Raw genomic sequence first — 24,732 nt, 5'->3', positions numbered from 1 at the left:
GGTTTTCTATGAATGATCTCCCTCTCAGCCTCAGAAAGACACAAAATATTCTGTTCTACACACCAAGTGGTAGTTCACCTGTGATAAGCGTGACACATGGTTAGGAAATAATAACTAGTGTGGAAACATCAACATTTTCAGGTGTCCACACTGATGAAAGTTATAGTGGAAAGAAACATTTTGTAATTCTTAAGACAACATAGTTCAGCCACATTTGTACTTCCAATAATTGTAAATCTTGGGGACAGCCAAATCAGTAGTTTGACATATTTTGTTTATTTTCATTCAATATTGTCATATGGAATAATATTCTGGGGTAACTCATCTTAAAAAGAAATTCAACATTAATACACACAGAAAAGTGTGCATAACATTGCCACCCAAATTTTTCTTCACTTAACCAGTGCATGAAATATCTGACAGATAGGAAATTTTAAATATGAAAACAAACTGAAAAAGTTTCTCCTTGACAGCAACTCTTATTCTGTAGAAGAATTTATTACATAAAATGTGGTGGGTAGGAATAATTAACACCAGCTGTACTTAAAAGAAAATGTAAATAGTCAGCATGTAACCATATTTCTATATGAATCTATAAAGTTAATTTAAAGTGGCTCATTCTACATCATTAAATTAATCATGCAAATGATCCATGGAACATGAAACTGGCCAACTAACTTGTAGTGCCAGATTTTTAGAGATTTCTTCAGTAAGCAATAATTGCAATGAAGGTTGCAAACAGAACTGTACATGATACTTTGAGACATTGATAGAATTTTGCTAACTATCAGACAATGATTATAACTCTCTGAATTATAATTATCAGTTTATCTGTTACTAAAAATTAAGCACTACTCACAATACTGTACACATTCATAACACTTTTGACTACACCAAATGAAGTCTACACTGAATGTCACAAAGTATTATATTTTATGCTAGCAAAAATGGCACTTCATCACACAGTTCACAATAATCAGGATGTGCAGCTAGTGTCCTCAATTTTATAACCCTCATCAGATAAAAGAATCCTCAGTACCAATGATACCAGGCAAGCTTTTATATCATATTGAAGCTAAACAAATGAACATGCTGCTGCCACAAAATAACAATGCAGAGTCTCTGCACGAACATATACTTTTTTCTCTTATGACCTTCAGACAAAATTGTATCTGTGATAATTTGTGCTGATATTATCTCTGTTTGTAATGTTAACAATTTTCTGCAGGTTAGGGACATCAAAATGCAGGAATCAAAACAGAGTGTTCCAGTGGAAGAGCCTAACTTGAGACACGCAGGAACAATGGTAGACATAAGTTCTGTATCAGTTTTAAACAACACTGCTAGCTGGTTAAAATCACAAAGTATGCAGGTGAGATGTACAAATAATAAGTATCTAAATATCTCCTTTGTGTGTGTGTGTGTGTGTGTGTGTGTGTGTGTGTGTGAGAGAGAGAGAGAGAGAGAGCGAGAGAGAGTGAGTGAGTGTGCATATGTGCATGAGCACCTGCTCATTTACTGTTATTAAACATTTCTGATGGTTTCTCCATTAATGTTTGTGAGTCAGTGAGCCAAATTGAGGTACTGCAATTCTTTGTTAATGAACTGAAATATAAAGATGCTCTCCACAGAAGGTCTCTAATTACAGTATGTGAATAACTTATACTGTAGTAGCCTTCATTTATTCATATAACTGTTAAACATGCACTGGTAAATAAACAGCAGCAGAATGGGATAATGGAATAATGTACAAAAGTTAGTCTTCTCTTAGAGTATTACAATTATTTGCAAGCAAAGTATTTATTCTGTCCTGTTGGTCAGTATCATCTTTTAGGTCGTTACCAAATGCACATGATGCACATACTCATTTTTGTGATACAATATTATACTTTATACAAGGTCAGTGAAGTAAGACTGGCCTGAGAAAGCAAAATTGTGAATTGTGTGAACTGACCCATTCAGTGAACAAGAGAACTGCCTAGCACAGAAAATATTGAAAACTCTGATTTTGATGCACCAGACAGGTTGTTGCCACATGGGTGCGCAAGTGCATCTCCTGCATGCTCTATCCTGTCGCTGTGTCCCTAGATGAGAGGAGCAGACATGTTTAGTGACTAGTTGAATGCAACACAAGATGATGCTCACCATAAACAGTGTGTGTTTATTGCTGAATGATATCCAAAAATACAATTTTTATAAAACATACATGAAATTGTTTACCCATGAGTTTGAGATTGAAAGTGCTTTGGCAGAACCTCCAGCAAAGTCTGCAACACAAAACACAGTAGCAAAATGGTGTGAAAAATTTCTGTAGCAAATAAGAACCACAACTATCCATAAAAACCAGCAAACATTGCTTGAGTGAAGGAAAGCATGGAACGGAGTCTGATGAAATCTTAACACTCTTTATGTGTGTGCAAGTGGGGATTAAGAGATCGTCATCTTGAAACTTTTATCAAAAAGGTCCTGCATCTGTATCCTTATAAATGTGCTGTTATGCATGAATTTACTGTTGTGGATAAGTCATAAAGTGTCTGAACAATCTTTCATGTGTCAAGTTCTTTTTGAGTGAAGTGGAATCACAACTTTCGGGTACTCAGTTTCTCATTTCTTTAGATGAGGCCCAGTTCAGTCTGCTGTGGTTTGTGAACTCACAGACTGAACGAAGTGGTGCAATGGTTAGTACTTTGGACTTTTGTATTTGGGAGGATGATGATTCAAATCTGCTTCCAGCCATCCAGATTTAGGTCAGCCTGGATTTCCTTAAACTGCTCCTGGAAAATGCCAGGATGGTTCCTTTGAAAGAGCATGGCTGATTTTCTTCCCCATCCTTGAAACATTCAGAGCTTGTGCTCCGTCTCTAATGATCTCGATGTTGATGAGATGTTAGACACTAATCTTCTTGAACTTTGAAGAGCCATTTCGTACCTTGAGGCTGTTGTTGGGAGTATAATGTCTGGTGCCCACATAGTATCATCATTCTGTTGCCAAACTGTTAATTAACTGGTATGTGCAGAAACTTTTTAATCCATATGTGGATCAACTCACAGAAGATACCCACTGTATGCATATTTTTACAAGTCAGAGCAACAGCATAAATCATTTTGACAATCTTGTTGTTAATGCATGAGCCTTTACATTAAAGCATGAGATGTTTGGTGAGACAAGGATAATCAGCGGAGGCAATGCAATCGCTTGGATATCTTGATTGCCTAATTTCTCTCCCTGTAATTTTCAACTGTGAGGCATATCGAAGGGTCAGGTGTTAAGCCTTCTCAAGTAACTCTCAAACAGTGGAACAGTTACACTAGAAGAATGAAAATGTTATTGCTGCTGTCTCTCAGGCAGAGCTGCTACACATGTCTCACAGTTAGATAAACTAAGCACAGCAGTTGTATTGATATCAACGTTGACCATTACCAGCATCTTCTGTGAAGTTCATTAAGAAGGGCCAGTCCCACGTCATTGTTATTGTAACTTTCCATGCCAGTTTTATTTAGGCCACCCTGTACATCAAGTTCATTATATCGTCGTAAACCTCAGGCATGGCTGGTTCCAGAGCATTTTTCCAAACAAGCGACATATCATTTGGTTTCCCGCCCACTCAGTTTTTCCACATAAGCCACATATCATTTTACTTCCTCCATTTTTGCTCCCTCCCTCACATATTAGTTGCCATTTTTTGGTCTGTTGCTAAGAAGTTTAAAAATAAATCTAAATCTACTAAGCATGGAAATAGCTTGCTTTTGCCACTAATTATGGTAGACCCCTGTTTACAAATTTTCCACATATCAGGTGTCCCTGTAAACTAGGGGCACCAGCGGCTGCTTTAATGCTTAGCCCTGACCTCAGGCCACCAGACCTCGCAGACCTGCAGGAGAGCTTCTGTGAAGTTTGGAAGGTAGGAGATGAGGTACTGGCAGAATTAAGGCTGTGAGAACAGGCTGTGAATTGTGCTTGAGTAGATCACATGGTAGAGCACTTGCCCATGAAAGGCAAAGGATCTGAGTTTGAGTCTCAGTCTGGCACAAAGTTTCAATCTGCCATATCAGTGCACACTCTGCTGCTGAGTGAAAATTTCATACTGGAAACATTCCGCAGACTGTGGCTAAGCCATATCTCCACAACAGTCTTTCTTCCAGGAGTGCTAGTTCTGCAAGGATTGCAGGAGAGATTTCTGAAGTTTGGAAGGTAGGAGATGGGGTACTACAGAATTAAGGCTGTGGGGATGGACCATGAGTCGTGTTTGGGTAGCTAAGTTGATAGAGCACTTGCCCGCGAAAGGCAAAGGCCCTGAATTTGAGTCTTGGTCCAGCACACAGTTTTAATCTTCCAAGAAGTTTCATTTTGTTACATCTTTATTACTAACTCTACTCACAACACATTTTTCAGATGATAGCCATACATACCACTGGATGTATCTGCAAAGTTTTATCATTGCACATCACATAGTTCAGGATATATGACATCATAAACATTGAACTGCGTGAAAATGAAACTGCTAGGGTATAGTAGAAATGAGTGTACAAATGTGTATGAAATATGTTGAATATATGTGACATATATTTGACATCTACGTACACAGGCAAAGCGATGGGTAAAAAGCTCATCCTAAATCCCTGGAACAATTTTAGCCAAATTTGGTATGCATATTAGATGTGGTTGGTTGGTTGGTTGTTTGGGTAAGGAGACCAGTCAGTGTGGTCATCGGTCTAATCGGATTAGGGAAGGAAGTCGGCCATGCCCTTTCAGAGGAACCATCCCGGCATTTGCCTGGAGTGATTTAGGGAAATCACGGAAAACCTAAATCAGGATGGCCGGATGCGGGATTGAACCGTCGTCCTCCCGAATGCAAGTCCAGTGTCTAACCACTGCGCCACCTCGCTCGGTATATTAGATGTGATCTGGGAAGAAATACAGTGGGGTTAAGAACCACCAGCATCCTATTGATATGAGGTGATATGTGAAGAGAGAAGGGGGAGGACGAGATGGGCAGAGAGAAGGAGAGGGGGAAATGGACAGAGGAAGGAGAGGAGGAGGTGAACAGAGAAAGGGAAAAGGAGGAAGAGATAGGGAGGGAGATGGGGCAGTGCCAGATGAACAGAGAAAGGGGGAGGAGGAAGTGGACAGAGAAAGGGAGGAGGAGGAGATGGACAGGGAGAGAAGGGGAGGTGGACAGAGAGAGGCAGGAGGAGAAGATGGATAGAGAGGGATTAGGAGGAGACAGACAAAAAGGTGAAGAGGAGATGAAATTAGTGGGAAGGAGGAGGGGATGGACAGAAAAGGAAAGTGTGCTCCATCTACTCCTACCCCCTCTGTCTATCTGTGCTGGGTACTCAGCTGGTGTATGTACAAAAGTGTGTCCTCAATATGAGTGTGAATACACAATTCTCAGTATGAGCATTAATATATTCACATGCATCTATAATGTTTCACAGGATAGTCTACTATAGAAAGCTCATCACTCCAGCTTTCAGATTGAAGATCAGAAAAATAATAAATGACAAAAAACGACATTTTGTATGACAATGCTAAGCAACATTATAGATCATCATCATCTTGTAACATTTCCAGAGCATGTTATCTTGCATGGAGGGTCAATCTTGGACAGTTTACAGAGGCTGGAAACTGTCCAAGATTGACTCTCCACACAAGATAACATGCTGTGTCCTCCTTACCAAAAGTCCTCAATCCAGTCACAAATTTCACTTGATACCCCGAATGATTGTACTGTTGACAATAAGCATAGGTGTGGTACTGAGTCAGGTGCTTTTTGGTAATCAAGAAACATCTACCTGTTTGCCTTGGTCCAAAGATTTCAGTATGTCATGTGCGTAAAGTGTGAGTTGGGTTTCACATATCATTTTTCTTCTAGTTTTGACCAATACTACGTCATATAGGAATATGTGACTCTATTTTTTAAACACCATGTACATAATTGATCTATTGGACAATGTTGGAAATACCATGAGGTTTTTTGCAGGTAATGCTATTATCTACAGGAAGTTGGTAATGCCAAAAGACTCACAAAACATGGGAAGAACTGTAGAGAATTGATGATTGGTGCAGGTACTGGCAGTTGGCTCAGAATGTAAATAAATGTAACGTATTATGCACAATTAAGTGAAGAGATCTGTTATGGAAATATGTAAAGTTAATTGTAGAAAAAGCAGGTGCCATACTGACATTCATCATAAGAATCTTAAGGACATGTAATTCACTCATGAAAGAAATGGCTTGCAAAACATGTGTTTGAGCAATTCTTGAGTGTATTTAACCATTCTGGGATCTTTAACAAGTAGGATTAATAGAAGTAATAGTAAAATATCCTATGCAGAGTAGCATGTTTGATCAATGGATTGCTTGATTGATACAAGAACATTACAGAGATGCTCAACAAACGCCAGTGACAGTTGCTACAAGAGAGGCATTGTATATCACGGAGAGGGTTACTGTTGAAATCCTGTGATTGTACTTCCAAACAGGATACACCAACTTAATACTTCGCCCCTCATGTGTTGTGTGACATGACCACTACCAGAAAAACAGAGACAGTAGTGCGCAGTATAAAGACAGCCGTTCTTCATACATACCATTGCAAATGGAACAGATAAAGGGGAAAATGATGTAGGTACAAGTGGTAACCTCTGCCACACACCATTAAAATGGCATGTGGAATATCAACTATAAATTATACAGGTATCCCATCAGTTAAAGTCACCTTTCCCCTCTTGAGTGATTTCAGTTGATTTCCTATTCTGTGCACAATTATTATGATAGCTATAATTCTAACATTTGTGCAGCAGGATAATTCTATTGAAATGGCCATACATGAAGTCCTGCCCTCTTGTTGCCCATTCAGAGGTTATACTCATGTCAATTTCATGTAGCTTCTGTAATCTTGACGTTCAGATACAGTCTGGTTGGTGGCTGACTGCAAGTGTGGAAACTTCAGGCTCTAAAATCTTAGTTATCTGCAGAGGTCTATTTCTGTATCATGAGCAGAAATTTATTATATCTATATTGTAAGCCTGTTTATTTCAGCCACTCTGAATAATTCTCAATAGAAAAGTGGAAGTGATAAGTAAACTTATTATAATCCATTGCCACTGTAATTTATATTTAGCCATATTTTGTTTGAACTGATGTTATTTACATTAAATCATTTGAAACTTTTGTTATCTAATGACAACTCTTTTTTTTTTTTACAAAGGATATAACAAGTGAAACAGAGCTGCACATAGAAGGAGAAAGTACACCAAAAACCAAGTCTGGAGATCTTGCTCGATCTTTTGGTATTGATACGAGCCTGTATACTACTAGTAGATCAAGTAGCCCTGGAGCTCACTATCAGTGTGGTGACATCATTGACAGCATCTATACATTACCAGATATTTCTGGAAAAGAATGCACAGTTGCACAAGATTTTCCAAGTGGAATCTTAGACTTCAGTTGTTCCTATTTTCCAAAGAGCAAAAAGTAAGAATGTTATTGTTCATAGTTGATTAGTAATTTAATATCTAATAACTAAATTAAAATTTTAATGTGAAAATTCATGAAATGTCTAAGACCAGCAAAACAAAGTGTATTTATGAATCATTTTATTTTCAATAAATCAGTCTAGAGTTTTGTGCTTCTATTGTATGGAAGCAATCATCTGTAACATTTTGTGCTTACAAACATGTTGCTAATTGTACTAAAGGCACCAGAACTGAGAAAACCTAAGAAACTAACCAAAACTTATAAATTTGTACTTCTATTATTTGTTTAAAAAAACATCTGTCTTTTGACTGGTTTCATTCTGTTGCCCTATTTTAACCTATCTTGTGCTAATCTTTCCTTCTCTGTGTAACTGTTTCTCTTGGCTTGCTCCTGCCACTGCCAGGTTAACTGCTCCTGGATTCATAGCAGCTATGACACTAGCCTATTTCTTATTCTGGCAAGGGTCTTCCAAAGACTTCTTTTCCCATCTGTTCTTTTTAGTTCATTTTCATTCTGTACTTTATTGGACCAATTAATTTTTAACAGTTTTCGGTGATGGTAAATTGTAAATGCTTCCAGTTTCTTCTTCTATGGATTTGCCATTGTCCACATTTTACTCCCACACAGTACTGTGCTCCTGTTGTTTACCTTCAGGAACTTCCTAAATTTTATACTTATTCTGATATCAGTAGAGATATTCTAGAAAATAAAGCTTTATTCAGATGTGCCAATATACTTCCAATATCTTCCCTTCTCTGGCCATCCTTTCTAATGTTACTTCATAGAGAAAATTCTTTAAAGTTTAAATGTAAATAATGAAAATGATCAGAGAAAAAGTTATGAACTTTGACGACACATTTCATCCTCAGTGCAGATTGTGTGTGCTTGTGAGTGAAAACTGCGTAACACTTTCAGTCTCCTTTTATCTTAATATTCTCAAAAAAGGGATAATATATTCAGTTTCTTCAAGATTCACTTATTGTCCTCTTGTCTTGTGTCTTTGTGTCTTCACAGAGTGTCAGATGGTACTCATCACAAAATCAGAGAACAGATGAAACAGTGAACATGCTGCAAACATTGAGTGGTTGATAACTGTGATCATGGTGGTCTGTGGCAGCCCTTAAATCTGCCATTGATGTTCTCCTATATGGCATGGCATCAGCAGATGTATCCTTCTGCACCATGACTAGCAATTTCATTAAATGGACACATAATAATAGTGAGTGAAACATTGATACATCCAGCAGGATTACAGGGAACTTGAATGATTAAAATGATTAACTTGCTCAATTATTTGATCATCCACAACAATTTTTCTTTTTGCAGGGTCTTTTCCAGTAAATGCCATGGTTTTTGCTTTCTTCTCTGAAATTTCATTTCACATTATTTAAATGTTTTCTCCAGAATGTAGGCACTGTTTTATAGGTCATCCTGTTAGTAGGGTGAGATGATCTACATCTAAAAGAAAGTTTAAAACAGTGTGAGTGTGTATATATGGATAACTTTATCAGAAAATGCGTCATTCATATATATATATATATATATATATATATATATATATATATATATATATATATATATATATATATATATATATATATATATATATATATATATATTTTATAAAAACTGTGGCTAATATACTATGCTTGTTCCTGAGCCATTTGTTTATTGTGATAGATTGTATCACTTTTGTCATTTACTTCTACAGAGACTGCTCTTATTATGTGAACTGGATATCCCTCTGTTTTACATAATGCGCCAGAGATTTTCTTAGCTGAGGTTATCAATACTCCTTTTGTGGCCAATAAATGTCATGTGTTTCTCTCTGTTGAACCAGCTATGTTTTTTGATTGTCTCTCTCCATTTCTAAAACCCATTTGTTACTCAGCTTTCAGATGTTAATCTCAGCTTTTGGTCATGCTTTGGGTATTACTATATTTTTCCAGCACATATTTTAGATTATTAATTTATTCCTTCTGTTCATCCTTTTTTTCTACTTTTCTAGGCCAAGCAGCTTCTACCTCTTCTTATAAACCACTTTTTATTCTTAGTTTCTGATTAATGCATTTCTTTACAACTTTCTCTTTTGACAAACAATTTCATTGCCCTAAATGCAGACTTATCTTCTGTGATTGTTGTCCTCTGTGTTGCTACTAAATTTTTCCCAGTTTTCTTACATAGGTTGCCTTCTTTGTTTTCTTTCCAATGCTTTTCTTCACTTTGTGAAGTTAACGATTTAATTCATTTATATTGTTCAGAGGTTGGAGATATGGTAATGATTTATTGAATTTATATTAAATTTAAAACACGTGATTGAATCGTGATTTCCATCTAGTACAGTAGAAGTTTCATGCTTTTATGCCAGGCTTTTTTTAACATGGTAAGGAAAGGAATTAATCAGTGTGAGGACACTTCTGAGTGTTAGGAGTCAATGGTTCCCAGAAAATAGAATCCAAAGCCTTGTGTAATGGTGTAATGGGACTATCTTTAGATCATTCTTGTAATGAAACAAGAGTGCATTTTCCATAATGATACAGCACTTATACTTGGATCTCATAAAAATAGATGATTTTATGAAGACCAAATAAATTTGTCACTTTTGATGAGATTGTTTCATTGATAATTCATTCATGCATACATTATATTCTGTAAATCCCATTATGAAGAGGGAACTTCATGTGTGATTAAGTATCTCTTCAGAGTAACTTTATATATTTTAACTTCATGTCTTTGATTAGTGTTGTAGAATGAACCATAAGCTTTCATTATTCCTGCCTATGTTCTGTTTATTTTATTACCCTGTAATTGTAATGAACTATAATGAATACTTTTCAAAACATTTCAGGTTACTTGTGCATGTTAATAAGATAGAAGACCTGGAGGTGAAAAATGAGAATAATACGTATGAAATAAATTTGAGGTTGACAATATTACCAGCAGAGAAGCACAACAAGAACTCAAAATCTTACAAAGTGACACAAGTTGTTGAAATAGAAGAGGACTTTCAGTTTACTTTGAAGGACATATCAGAGAAGATATTGAGAATATCAGTTTATAACATAAAGAATATTGGAAAATATAGTGCAATTGGCCACACTCTTTTAAATCTTGAAGATGTACCTTTTGGAAAGGCACAAAGATATTCACTGAAGCTCTATAAACAGTCACAAGTAAGTATTCTATTACATCCCATTTTCTACAACAAAGTAGCTCATTATGTGTTTATTATACAAAAAATTGTTTGCAATAAATATGGGAAAACAATTATTGTATCAATATTTTTGACAGAAGACAGGAGAGGAAATAACTCTTAAACAATGTATTGCAAGAAATATAGGCTATACCAAATGAATGGGAAGTAGCAATGGGATAGCAGCATGCATTCAAATTCCAGTGTAATGTAGATGATGTTACACATGCACAGTTCTACATATTCAATGTCCTTTTTTCTGAGCCTTTGTGTATATTGTCTTTACAATTATTTATTATACTGACACATATATGCTTATAAAGAAATCTAGTTTTGAACATATGAGATTAGAAAGACTAGTACCTCAGGCTGTCTTGCCTTGTTAGGTCTCAATATTTGCTGGAGTGTTAGAAAATTGAGTTTTGGCAGTACAAGTCACTACAAAGAAAACCATGGATTTGCATTTAACAGAACACTGATTCATGTCTTATGCAAGCCAAGGAGTTTATTTCAGTCTTCCTACCTTTCTCATGATCTGACAAGGTCAAGATTTACTTAATCTTTATAACACATATTGTACTGTCCATGTGTTTTGATTTATGTGGTTTGGTAGTTGGTGGTAACAGCTAGCTTGAAATCCAATTTACCAGGCCTGTCAGCCAATATATGAGGTATGGCTATAAAATAATGGGACTATAGTGGTAAAACATTTTATTTCAAAAACATACATATGTAATTATTGTCAACCTCAATGTATTTTCCTTCTCTATTTTATATTAATTGAAACAGTGCTGGAAGTCTTCCTCTATGAGATCCTTAATGATGTGTCCCACTTTTTCTTTCACTGCTTGAACAAACTGAAACCTTTTTCCTTTTAATGCAAATTTGGCCCTGGGAGAATAAAAAAAAGTCACATGTGCTAGGTCCGATGAATAAGGTGGGTGGTCTAACACTAGGCAGCTGTAGTTTCCTAGAAACCTCTGAACAGGCAGTGCTGTATGAGCTGGTGCATTGTCTTGATGCAGCACCCATGACTTGTTCTTTCATAATTCAGGTCTTTTTTTTCTTGTTTTCTCATGGAGTTGAACAAGAACCTCAAAATAATAATGCTTATCAACAATTTGACCTTCAGAAATCCAAGAAGATTCACAATTCCATGAATATTGGGAAAAAAAATCATCATTGCTTTGTATCTTGATTTGCTTATTTGAGATTTTCTTGCTTTCAATGAAGCTGAACCCTTGCAATGCAAGGACTGGCACTTAGTTTCTGGATTATCAGAGAAAAACCAAAATTTGTCACCTGTTATCACTTATTCCAAGCAATTAGGATTGTTTCCAATGGTATTCAAAGCATCAGTACAAATATTTTCATGAACTTCTTTTTGTTCAATTGAGAGAATTTTCAACAGCGGTTATGCACACACTTTTCTCAAGTTCAATTGGTTATACAAAATTAGCCTTACATGTTATTTGTCAATTTCTACAGTTTCAGCAATTGATCGAATACTGATCCAGTGGTCAGAGTGAATCAGATTGACTACTTCATCAATAGTTTGATCCATTTTCGATGTTGAAGGGCGCCATAGGTGTTAATCATCTCCAGCATTTTCTTGGCCATCTTGGGAATGCTTGAACCACTCAAAAACTTGTGTATGTGAGTAACAGTTATTACCATTCAATTCTTCTACTAAAAGATAGGTTTCAGTAGCAGTCTTTCCAAATTTCATGTGAACTTCATGACAGTTTGTTGCTCTATTATTACACTTATCATTTTTCCAGCAAAACAAAATAACAGCTCTTACACAAATGAAGGCCATGGATGTGTTGGTGGTGCAAGATCTGCCAAATCCAGCCAACTAGCACTTCCTATTCCAGTTTTGTCACGGGCGTATCTTACCTCATAAAAGGCCAGGCACCTGTGAAAGCAATCATATCATATACCAGCTCTGTTGCAACCATTGCACAGCTTTTTATGTTGATATGACTACCAACCAACTGTCCACTAGCATGAATGGCCACCACCAGACTGTGGCCAAAAGCAAAGTAGACCACCTTGTGGTACAACATGCAGCTAAACATAATATGCTCGATTTCAGTGGCAGCTTCACAACCTGGTCCATCTTGATTTCTCGCTTCCACCACCAGCTTTTCTGAACTGCGCAGATGGAAATTACAATTAAAACACACTTTGCACTCCCAAAATTATCCTGGCCTCAATGTATGGTAACCTAATGTCCTTACATCTTCCACCCAACAATTTCCACCACTTCTGTCCTGTCATCTCCTCTCTTTTCATATCCCTCACCCTCACTGCATGCCACTCTCTGCCAATTTATCCATCTGTCCTTTCCCCCTCCTTGCTTCTCTCTTTTTCTGCTCCCCAATTTTCCTCATTCACCCCACCTTCTGATGCTGCACCTGGCAGTTCATCTGGCTGAGTTCTAATCCTGTCCTTCACCCATGTACTGCTATCCTTCCCTCTTCCCAACCCCACTCCAAATTGCTATTCACATGAGATTCACATTCCAGTCAGAAGTGCTGGTGGTAGCAGTCCTGCGTGCATAATGACTTTATGTAAGAAATGTTACAGTATGCTATAGTTCTCCTTTTTTATGGGATCATCAAATATCCTTTATGATTCACACAACTTTATTTTTGTTTTACAGGAAAATCTGGTCCCTGTAGTTATCCAGGGTTTCCTTTTAATAACCTGAGGATTGTTTTTTATGACAGTTTTTAAATATAGCTGCAAACAGTAACACAAACTCATTAGGAAACATGTTAAAATGGTATTAACATTCTTTTCCGTATCTATAGGGCTCCAGTCTGTCAGCTGCAGATAAAATCTGTGAATGAAGATGGAAAAATATGTGTTGGCTAAGAGGGCTGGTAAATTAGCTTCCAAGTTAGCAGCTGTTACAATGAATTGCTTAGCCATGCAAATGTAGGCACAGTGCCAGTGCAACATGTTCTATAAAGGAGTATAAATAAAACTTCCATCCCATGAAATGAACATAAGATACTGTATATTAGTAGGAATGGTACAGAGTTCACTTTTGTCCTATTTACATAAATGATCTTCCAATCCCTTCCAAATCTAGTTTAAAAACTGTAATTTCTTTGATAGCACAAACATACTAATGGAAGGTCCAAACTCAACTTTCCAACCACAGTTCAGGTGATAGCTAATTGGTTTACAACTGGTTTACAGCAGACAGTTTGAATCTGAATCTTACAAAGTGTCGTAATATGCAATTTTTAACAAACAAAAATGACGTGCTATAAGTAGACATTAATGGTTGTTAATTAAATCAGATGATGTACATAAATTTTCTTGAGATCCAACCATTATAAATAGATAAACTAATCAAGGAACTCAGTTCAGAACGTCTGTGCTGAGCTAAAGACAACAGTGTTTGTTTAATTAGCATATTTTCAGACATTATTGTCTTTAAGTAGATTAAAACTGAAGAAACTGCAGAAAGGTGGGAATTTAAGGAGATGGGACCTGGATAAACTGAAAGAACCAGAGGTTGTACAGAGTTTCAGGGAGAGCATAAGGGAACAATTGACAGGAATGGGGGAAAGAAGTACAGTAGAAGAAGAATGGGTAGCTCTGAGGGATGAAGTAGTGAAGGCAGCAGATGATCAAGTAGGTAAAAAGACGAGGGCTAGTAGAAATCCTTGGATAACAGAAGAAATATTGAACTTAATTGACGAAAGGAGAAAATGTAAAAATGCAGTAAATGAAGCAGGCAAAAAGGAATACAGACGTTTCAAAAATGAGATTGACAGGAAGTGCAAAATGGCTAAGCAGGAATGGCTAGAGGACAAATGTAAGGATGTAGAGGCTTATCTCACTAGGGGTAAGATAGATACTGCCTACAGGAAAATTAAAGAGACCTTTGGATAAAAGAGAACCACTTGTATGAATATCAATAGCTCAGATGGAAACCCAGTTCTAAGCAAAGAAGAGAAAGCAGAAAGGTGGAAAGAGTATATAGAGGGACTATACAAGGGCGATGTACTTGAGAACAATATTATGGAATTGGATGAGGATGTAGATGAAGATGAAATGGGAGATACGATACTGCGTGAAGAGTTTGACAGAGCACTGAAAGACCTGAATCGAAACAAGGCCCCGGGAGTAGACAACATTCCATTAGAACTACTGATGGCCTTGGGAGAGCCAGTCCTGACAAAACTCTACCATCTGGTGAGCAAGATGTATGAGACAGGTGAAATACCCTCAGACTTCAAGAAGAATATAATAATTCCAATCCCATAGAAAGCAGGTGTTGACAGATGTGAAAATTACCGAACAATCAGTTTAATAAGTCACAGCTGCAAAATACTGACGCGAATTCTTTACAGACGAATGGAAAAACTGGTAGAAGCCGACCTTGGGGAAGATCAGTTTGGATTCCGTAGAATTATTGGAACACGTGAGGTAATACTGACCTTACGTCTTATCTTAGAAGAAACATTAAGGGAAGGCAAACCTATGTTTCTAGCACTTGTAGACTTAGAGAAAGCTTTTGACAGTGTTGACTGGAATACTCTCTTTCAAATTCTAAAGGTGGCAGGGGTAAAATATAGGGAGCGAAAGGCTATTTACAATTTGTATAGAAACCAGATGGCAGTTATAAGAATCGAGGGGCATGAAAGGGAAGCAGTGGTTGGGAAGGGAGTGAGACAGGTTTGTAGCCTCTCCCCGATGTTATTCAATCTGTATATTGAGCAAGCAGTAAAGGAAACAAAAGAAAAATTCGGAGTAGGTATTAAAATCCATGGAGAAGAAATAAAAACTTTGAAGTTCGCCGATGACATTGTAATTCTATCAGAGACAGCAAAGGACTTGGAAGAGCAGTTGAACGGATTGGACAGTGTCTTGAAAGGACGATATAAGATGAACATCAACAAAAGCAAAATGAGGATAGTGGAATGTAGTCGAATTAAGTCGGGTGATGCTGAGGGAATTAGATTAGGAAATGAGACACTTAAAGTAGTAAAGGAGTTTTGCTATTTGGGGAGCAAAATAACTGATGATGGTCGAAGTAGAGAGGATATAAAATGTAGACTGGCAATGGCAAGGAAAGTATTTCTGAAGAAGAGAAATTTGTTAACATCGAGTATAGATTTAAGTGTCGGGAAGTCGTTTCTGAAAGTATTTGTATGGAGTGTAGCCATGTATGGAAGTGAAACGTGGATGATAAATAGTTTGGACAAGAAGAGAATAGAAGCTTTTGAAATGTGGTGCTACAGAAGAATGCTGAAGATTAGATGGGTAGATCACACAATTACCGTATTTACTCGGATCTAAGCCGCACTCGAATTTAGGCCGCACCTGAAAAATGAGACTCGAAATCAAGGAAAAAAAATTTTCCTGAATCTAAGCCACACCTGAAATTTGAGACTCTAAATTCAAGGGGAGAGAAAAGTTTTAGGCCACACCTCCAAATTGAAACAAGGTTGGTCCATTTTAATATGAGACATAATTTAGGTCGAATGAATGATGATACAGCTACAGTCGTTTGGTTCAAGTCCTAAGCTTAGCAGTTAAGCTTTACCAGGTAGCCATTGCTATGCGCCAGGTGCTCCATCCATATTTATATGGGTACCCTTCCTTTTTCATGTGCTTCATCTGGTTTGAATTGATTGCTTATTTTTCTTTGATCTGATAAGTGCCGTTCTCTTTGTTATAGGTGTTTACGTCACTCTAAGCTGAAAATGCATTACTGTACTGTGTCATGTATTGTTTGTCGCGTACTGATAATGTGTGTTTACGGCCTGTTTCCGCTCGCGGCATGGCTTGCTTTTGTGCGTGCTACTGCCACTTACAATGAAAAAAAAAGAGAGGAATTGTCTCATTAGCGAAACAATGGCAAGAGACTGCTATTTGTTGTTACTTACACTGCTGCTTTCTTTGATAATGATCATCAAGAACCAAATAATAGACTGTGTATGTTAGAAGATGTTCTGAATGAGAGTTTAGCGAAAATTTTTCTCCGTTTGAAAATCTTTGCAAACACCTCTTTAGTACATTACATTCTGCACAGAAATTATAGTCATCTTAGATTTAAAAATCTAATCAATTGCCGTGCTTCATTTCTGACTGTATCACTATTAGGCATAAGAATAATACAAATATAAACATGACATGATATGTATATTCTTCCACGTTTGCTGTTGTCTCACTCTAGTTTCGTAGTTTATTAGGCAGACAGGATTTAAATGAGATAGCAGCAAACATGAAAAAATACATGGCAAAATGTTTATATTTGTGTTATGCTTATGGTGAAGAGAATACTGCATGTTATTCACAATTCATAAAAGTTCCTATTAGCAACCATCTCTTCTCTCAGGTAGGAAAAAATTCAGAATGTAGAGTTGGCCATATTGATAAAAACCCCAAACAGTCTTGCCAGTTGGATCTTCGTAGTACATTGAAATGCTGCTACATTCAAAGATGAACAATACGGAATTTGTATTTACTTCATTGGACAATGTATGAAAATGCAGTGGTCGAATCTCAGGGCAGAGAAAAAAGCTCGTCTTCCACCTTTTTTTTTTTTTTTTTTTTTTAAATTTATTTACTGACGCGGAGGTTTTGGCACCAGTATTTATCTTTGTGCCTGCAAAGCAAGCCTGTGTAGCGCTACATATATTTGATGGCAGAAGTTAGTTGTGGCAGCACCTACCAACATTTTTCCATTTTTCAGAACTTCCGCTTACTTTGCACTCGATTCTAAGCCGTAGGCGGTTTCTTGGATTACAAAAACCGGAAAAAAAGTGTGGCTTAGATTCAAGTAAATATGGTAATGATGAAGTATTGAATAGAATTGGGGAGAAGAGGAGTATGTGGCACAACTTGACAAAAAGAAGGGACCGGTTAGTAGGAAATGTTCTGAAGCATCAAGGGATCACAAATTTAGCATTGGAGGGCAGCGTGGAGGGTAAAAATCATAGAGGGAGACCAAGAGATGAATACACTAAGCAGATTCAGAAGGATGTGGTTTGCAGTAAGTACTGGGAGATGAAGAAGCTTGCACAAGATAGGGTAACATGGAGAGCTGCATCAAACCAATCTCAGGACTGAAGACCACAACAACAACAACATTGTCTTTTAGAATCAGCTTTTGTGGTTTCACACTTAAAACAAACAAAATATGTATTTCAAAGAAGGAAGTTTTGGTTGTGGACACTTAGGATTAATTAACACAGTTTTGTTCTGATTCTAGCCTTTTCAGTGTATTGTGTGCACTTAATAGCTGATGCATTATGAGCAATTTTGAGTCACCAATAACAATTCTTGAGCAGTTTGGACATGCCCCTTACCCGTTGATACACTCAGTTTCACATAGCTCAGAGTTTTAAATCTTGGTGTTCCGAAATAATATGGTGAAAGTTGATTCTATAAAGGATTGTGCCAAATGATGTAGAGCACACTTTATTAGCACTATAATGTTGTTAATGGCCAATTAAGTTTTACATATCATGGTTACACAGATAAAGAGATCTCATCCATCATCATTGTTTTCAAAAGAGAAATAATTTAGATATTAATTAGTGACACAGTCTTTATTTAATTTCACAGCGGCATAATTTGCAGTGACAGAAATGTGAAATCACCATGCACATGGTGTAATTTGCAGTACTATTACCAATATTAATTATGCCGTCCAATTAAATAGTGTTTGTTGAACTTTAACAATTTGAGGTTGCATGTTTACTCTTGTACACTAGCTTTTATGGTGCAAAGATATGCAGTTGTAACTTTTTTCATAGATAGTTGTTATACATATGATTGCGTAGTGCAGACTCTTTCTTTAACTGAAATAGTTACTGCATGTACAAATGCTAATGACAGACTTTCACTTAAACGAATATGTGGTTATTAGGTGGTTGCTTGCCAGTCGCAGACTCTAACTTGCCATAGTTGTTACTTGCTTACTCACTCAATCAGGACTCTCATGAACTGACATAGGGAAGTTATATCATTGCTTGCTGATTGCAGACTTTAACTTTAACTGTCACAGACATGTGAGCATCAAGATAGCTGGACGCAGTGAGTGTCAACCTAACTGGACACAGACTATTGATTTTAGGGGGAGGGATTTGCTTCAGCCTGCTTTTCAAGATGGTGTCTTGGATGGATGTGTTGCTCTTTGGAAGTAGAATTTTTGTTGAATTTCAAGTACTTTTTTTGCAAAGAGAGGATTATTAAAGGTATTGGATTGTGCTCAGATTTGCAAACATGAATTCCTATAATTTCTTTATATGAACTAAATTCAACTATTGCTTCATGTAATTGCTAAGTCAGACTCCGGTATTTAGGAATACATTATAGAAACAGTCATACATGAACTTTTGCAGGAAAAAGGTGTCTGTAAAACCTCAAATATGTACTAAAAACACCCAGTGTGTGAATTATTCTGTAAACAGATGTGGAACGAGGAGTACATTATGCCTAAAAAAATTGTCCATGTGATTTATTTTTTTTCATCCTTGGATCACTTTTGGTAGTGACATTGAATAAATCAGGATCTACATGGATGCGTTACAAACTAAATGGTATTTAAAAACTCCTTTACACTGTAACAACAAGCTGAGACCAGTTGACCTTTTAGTTCTTGTTTGAAAGCAGATGGTGTTTTCGAGTTCTTAGTACTGCTTGGAAGTTTGTTATATAATGTACATACACTATTTTAAGTTTTTTGTCACTTAACATAAGTCTATTTCAAGGCATGTGATAATTATCTTTACACCTAGTACTGTAGCTATATATATACTTGTTCATCAAAGCTGTACACTTTATTTTTAGGAACACAATTGTTTCATATATGTACAGAGCAGGCACTGTCAGTATTTGCAATTCTTTGAATTCATTTCTGCAGGACTGTCTTGGTGACAGTTTGCAAAGCACATCATCATTTTTGTTAGGAGTTCAAGTAATCTGCTTCAGTGTATATTAGCTGTACTATCCCACACGGATATGCTATAAGAGATATGTGGATCAAGTAGATCATAATACATTTGTAGCAAAGTGTCATGATCAACAGTTTGTGACTTTTTATCAGGAGAAATATATTTGTGCTAATTTCTGAGCATATTTTATCTATATGAGTCTCCCATGTCATGAGGCTGTCCACCATCAATCCCAGAAACTTGCTTTGATGAACTTTTAAAGAAGGCCTACTGGAGTCTCCAAGCTTGATATCAAGATCATCTGCTTTGACTGCCCTATTTGCTTGTAATCTCGTGTAAGTTATTCTACTTCCATTTCTGAAAAGGTTGCACTCCCAAAATATTTGTATGCTGTATCCATCTCTAAACATGTCCTTGTTACAAGGTCCTTTGCAAACTTGCATGTAATTAGCAGAGATCTGTCATCAGCATACATGATCACTTTCTCATTTACACCTCTTGGCATGTCATTTACATATAGACCGAGTGAGGTGGTGCAGTGGTTCGCACACTGGACTCGCATCCGGTAGGATGACGGTTCAATCCCGCATCTGGCCATCCTGATTTAGTGTGGTGTCACCACCAGACACCACACTTGTTAGGTGGTAGCTTTTAAATCGGCCGCGGTCTGCTAGTATACGATGGACCCGCGGGTCGCCACTGTCAGTAATTGCAGATCGAGCACCGCCACACGGCAGGTCTAGAGACACTTCCTAGCACTCACCCCAGTTGTAAAGCCGACTTTGCTAGAGATGGAATTGACAAATAGTGCTCTCATTTGCCGAGACGATAGTTAGCATAGCCTTCAGCTACGTCATTTGCTACGACCTAGCAAGGCGCCATTTATCCTTTGCTATGTATCTAATGAAGCATGTACAGTAACGAGAGATGTACAACAATAATGGATTAAAGTTAAGTATTCCAGCAACTACGTTCTTTTCTTACTAGACTCAACTACTTTACTGTTCCAGACCTCACGCCAGTCAGCGTGAGCTTTAATGCGTGCCTTTCGGCCTCCTCTAGCTACAAGGTGTTGGCTCTTCTGCCAACACTTCATTTAGGTTTTCTGATTTCCCTAAATCGCTTCAGGCAAATGCCGGGATGGTTCCTCTCAAAGGGCACGGCTGACTTCCTTCCCCGTCCTTCCCTAATCCGATGAGACCGACGACCTTGCTGTTTGGTCTCTTCCCCAAAACAACCCAACAATTTACATGTAGAAGAAAAAGTAATGGTCATAATACCAAACCTTTCTTTCCACCACTATTTTCTTCTTCTTTGAACGCTGATAGCACATTTTCCAATCTGTTCCCTTTCTGTATTTTATCCCTATGCATTGTTGCCTATTTTCAATAAATGTCTTGATAATATCATTTGCTCTGCCTCTTATGTCATACTGGTTTAATTTTTGTAACAGGACTCTGTGACATACACAATCAGAAGCTTTTGACAGGTTGAGGAATAAACTACAAACATGTTCCTATATTCTCAATGCCCTGGTTACATAAGTAGTGAAATCTGCCACTGCTGTCTTTGTAGATCAACCTTTTCTGAAACCATGCTGTGTGCTGTTTAATATGTTAGGTTTTATGTGAAATTTTTTATCCTACCCTTTGTGGCTATTTCTACAATTGTAGACAGTGCAGATGTGATTGTAATAGGTCTGTAGTTGCTGGGATTCCCTTTGTCTCCCCCTTTATATATGGGAATTACCTTTCTTTTCTTTGGGCAATTTGGAAATATATCTTTGTGGAGTACTTGACTTATAAGCAGTGTGAGAGGCTTACTTATGTAAAAAGAAATATGCCTATTTATTTGAAGAGACATACCATCCAATGCCTCTGAATTTTTCTCTTTTAAGAATGTAACTGTTTTTATTACTTCCGACTCATCTGTAGGTGATATATACATTCTGTTACCCTCTTGGACTTTTTTTGAATGTTTTGTTTATTGACCAACCCATCCATTACATCTCTGTAGTACTGACTGATAATAGCAGTGACTAATACAGTGTAACACAAAATTTACACTCGCAATAATCATGAAGAGCGTAAATTGATGAGAAATGGCGAATTAAATGTACTAGTAACAAAAAATAACTCATTTAGAAATAGGTCAAAGTTGATCTTGGAGTTTAACCCTTTCAGTGCTGTAGGCATCTACACACATCCTGCAAAACCATTCCCCAGGTGTTGTGAATGTGTATATGAATGTCGCTTGGGTTTTCCTACAGTGCTGTGGATGGCTGAATGCATTCTGAGCCACCGACCCCTCACTGCTGCAGACAAGTTACTTCCATATTTTGGTGAATAAAAAAATATCAAATATTTATTATACAACATGTGTGCCCCATTGCATACTATCATTTGCAGAGAACCTCATTTCAATTTCTTGAATCATTTGTGAGATATGATGATTGTTATGACCACATGGTTCACGATTTGCAAGGATGTGAAAAGGCGAGTTGCACCAACAATGTTTATCACAATGAAAGCCAGCATGTGATGTCAACAGTGAAGAGGACAATACTTAAATTACTACTCATAAGCTTTTATGTGGTTAGTCTTCCACAGACACTCAACTTCATTGAAAATGCGGAGGTAAGCATGTAGGATGTAAAACAAAGTATCTGGAGAAAAAAAATGAGATATCATTCTGCTCTCAATTTTAAATAAAATTTCGACAGCTTATTTATCTTCCAGTCACTGCTATGTATGAGCTTAAATCAACAATATGCGAAGTTTACATAGCATGTTTCTAGCTTTGCAAACTCTTTAAAAATTTCGTCCAATGTTTTACATAATTTGATGCAGCACAGTAAGTATGAGGGACAACAAAAAGAAATGCTGCTGTTTACCAGGTTAAAATATCAGACTGTAATATGTGCAAAAATTAAATTTTTTAGACTAATAGTTAAAAAAAAAAATCAGATGACAAGTATTTTATATCAGCTGGAATGCTGTCTGTCAGCATAGGCACCAGCACTTTTTGTGAGCAGTATGACCATAACAAAAGCAGCCTCAGCACAGAATGCAAAGAGCTCATCTGTGGCAGCTAAAGAGTTAAACAAATCAAATATAGAAACAGATCAGTCAGAGAACCTAAAATGTTTATTTTAGTAGGTAGTCATACATTAAATATGCCAATGATACAAATATACTTATCAAAGGAAAGACCCAAGAAGAGCTCCAAAATGAAATAAAAAAGAGCACTACACATGTATCAAAATGGTTCGCAATGAACAACTTAATAATAAACACACATAAAACAAACACTATGCATCTACACACAGTGCAGAATAAACAGCCTTTAACTGCAACCATAGAACTGTAGGCAAAAGACTTGAAATTGTAAATAGCACCAAATTTTTGGGAGTTTGGATCCAAGATGGCCTAAGATGGCAGAAACACACACAACACCTATGTAGTAAACTAAATACCATTTGTTATAGTATAAAAATTCTTGCTGGATGCACATCTATGCAAGCCATAAAAAATGTGTACTATGCCCAAGCAGAATCATTACTAAGATATGGTTTAATTTGCTGGGGAAATTCACCACCCAGAATAAGCTGTTTTATTACACAAAAAAGAATTATAAGAGCCATGGAAGGCTTAGCACCTCGATCTTCATGCAAACCCTCATTTAAAAAGCTTCATATTCATCCATTACCATGCCTATATGTCCTAGAAACAATAATGTTTATAAGGAAAATCGTAGATGAAAATAACAAGATTGCTCCAAAAAACCAAAATATCCAATCATACAACACAAGAAATAATCAAGATTTACATATGCAGTTTTCACATACAACACTAAAACAAAAAGGACCCTTGCAAGCAGGAAAAAAACTGTACAACAAACTACCTAAATAAATTACGGCAATAACTGGCATGCATAAATTCAAAACTGCAGTGAGTGACTACTTGCTACAGAATTGTTACTATAGTGCTGATGAATTTTTATCTGCAATGTAAATACATGAAATTTTAAATAGTTTATGCAATTGAAGGCCAAAATAAGAAATGTGTACATTAGATTTATCTGTGTATTATATGTGGTCTATTACATATATGTGTGTGTCTGTATAATCAAGGCCAAAAGTATGAAATGTGTGCATGTAAAATTTACTTGTGAAATGTTATTCCCATATGTTAGAGTTATATTGCTATATACTGAAAACCATAAACAGCTTTTTTCTGTTAAACTTTATTGCAAATTATTTGACTTGTCCTATATCATTATGTACCCCTGTACAGTGTATGATTCACAGGACCAATTAATATACAATACAATACAATACAATAGAAATTCTAAGAAATATTCAACCAGGCTCATAAGTAACCGGAAATAGTCAACCAGGCTCATAAGTAACTGGTATTATTAAACAGGGTGCACTCTCCGTAAGTTTTAAGGTCTGTAAAAGAACAGCAATGCCTGACAGCAATTGCATCATAAGTGGGGGTGCCAGCAAAGTTTATCACAATAAAAGCCAGCTTGTGATGAGGACAGTGAAGGGGACAATACCTTAATTACTACTCATAAACTTTTATGTTGTTAGCCTTCCACAGACACATGACTTAATCAAAAATTCATGCGTAAACATTTAGTTAACAGCTACAAACAGAAAGTTCAAGAAGATATGCAGAAGCATCTCAAATCCTACCTATGTAAATGTGAACAGCAATGTAAGGGAATACTTCACAAGATAAGTTTACAAAGGAACATCACAGGGAAGTGGGAAATGTGTTAAGAACTCTTGAGGAAGATAGAGAATGGAACTGCCATGAAGAAGGCCACAATCCTACTCTTAGCAAAAATGAAATCAAAACAAAACAGACCAGTGTCAAATTCAGGAGCAATATCAACTCAAGCAGCTAAATCAATGTCAACACTGGGAATAGCTCTGTCATCCCCAACAGCACCTTTGAAAGATACAGTTACAGTGACTACAGAAGTGAAAGCAGCAGCAAAATTTAAGGCAACTCTACAACTAAGGAAGTAGTACTGACAACAAACACATCAGAAACCAGCAGAAACCAACAAACAAAACTTCTTACATCATATCTGAATGCCATCCTTTCTACTCCA

The 24,732-nt window shown here is 36.8% G+C and overlaps 1 protein-coding gene across 3 annotated transcripts in view; it reads left to right on the top strand.

Moving 5' to 3' along the window:
• Positions 1-24,732, top strand: part of LOC126144235 (synaptotagmin-15-like) — a 248,328-nt gene that overhangs the window by 207,714 nt on the left and 15,882 nt on the right. For all 3 annotated transcript variants that reach the window (XR_007529757.1, XM_049915479.1, XM_049915480.1), the window contains exons 5-7: positions 1,229-1,372; positions 7,214-7,479; positions 10,331-10,655. Coding sequence is in view for 2 of the 3 variants with exons in the window: in XM_049915479.1 (XP_049771436.1) it covers positions 1,229-1,372; positions 7,214-7,479; positions 10,331-10,655 (735 nt within the window). In the remaining variant the exon portion in view is untranslated. The remainder of the gene's footprint in view (positions 1-1,228; positions 1,373-7,213; positions 7,480-10,330; positions 10,656-24,732) is intronic.

This window comes from Schistocerca cancellata, chromosome 2, assembly GCF_023864275.1.
Source record: "Schistocerca cancellata isolate TAMUIC-IGC-003103 chromosome 2, iqSchCanc2.1, whole genome shotgun sequence".
Taxonomy (NCBI): Eukaryota; Metazoa; Arthropoda; class Insecta; order Orthoptera; family Acrididae; genus Schistocerca; species Schistocerca cancellata.
The sequence above is the reverse complement of the archived record's forward strand: the minus strand, read 5'-3'. Positions and strand labels throughout refer to the sequence as shown.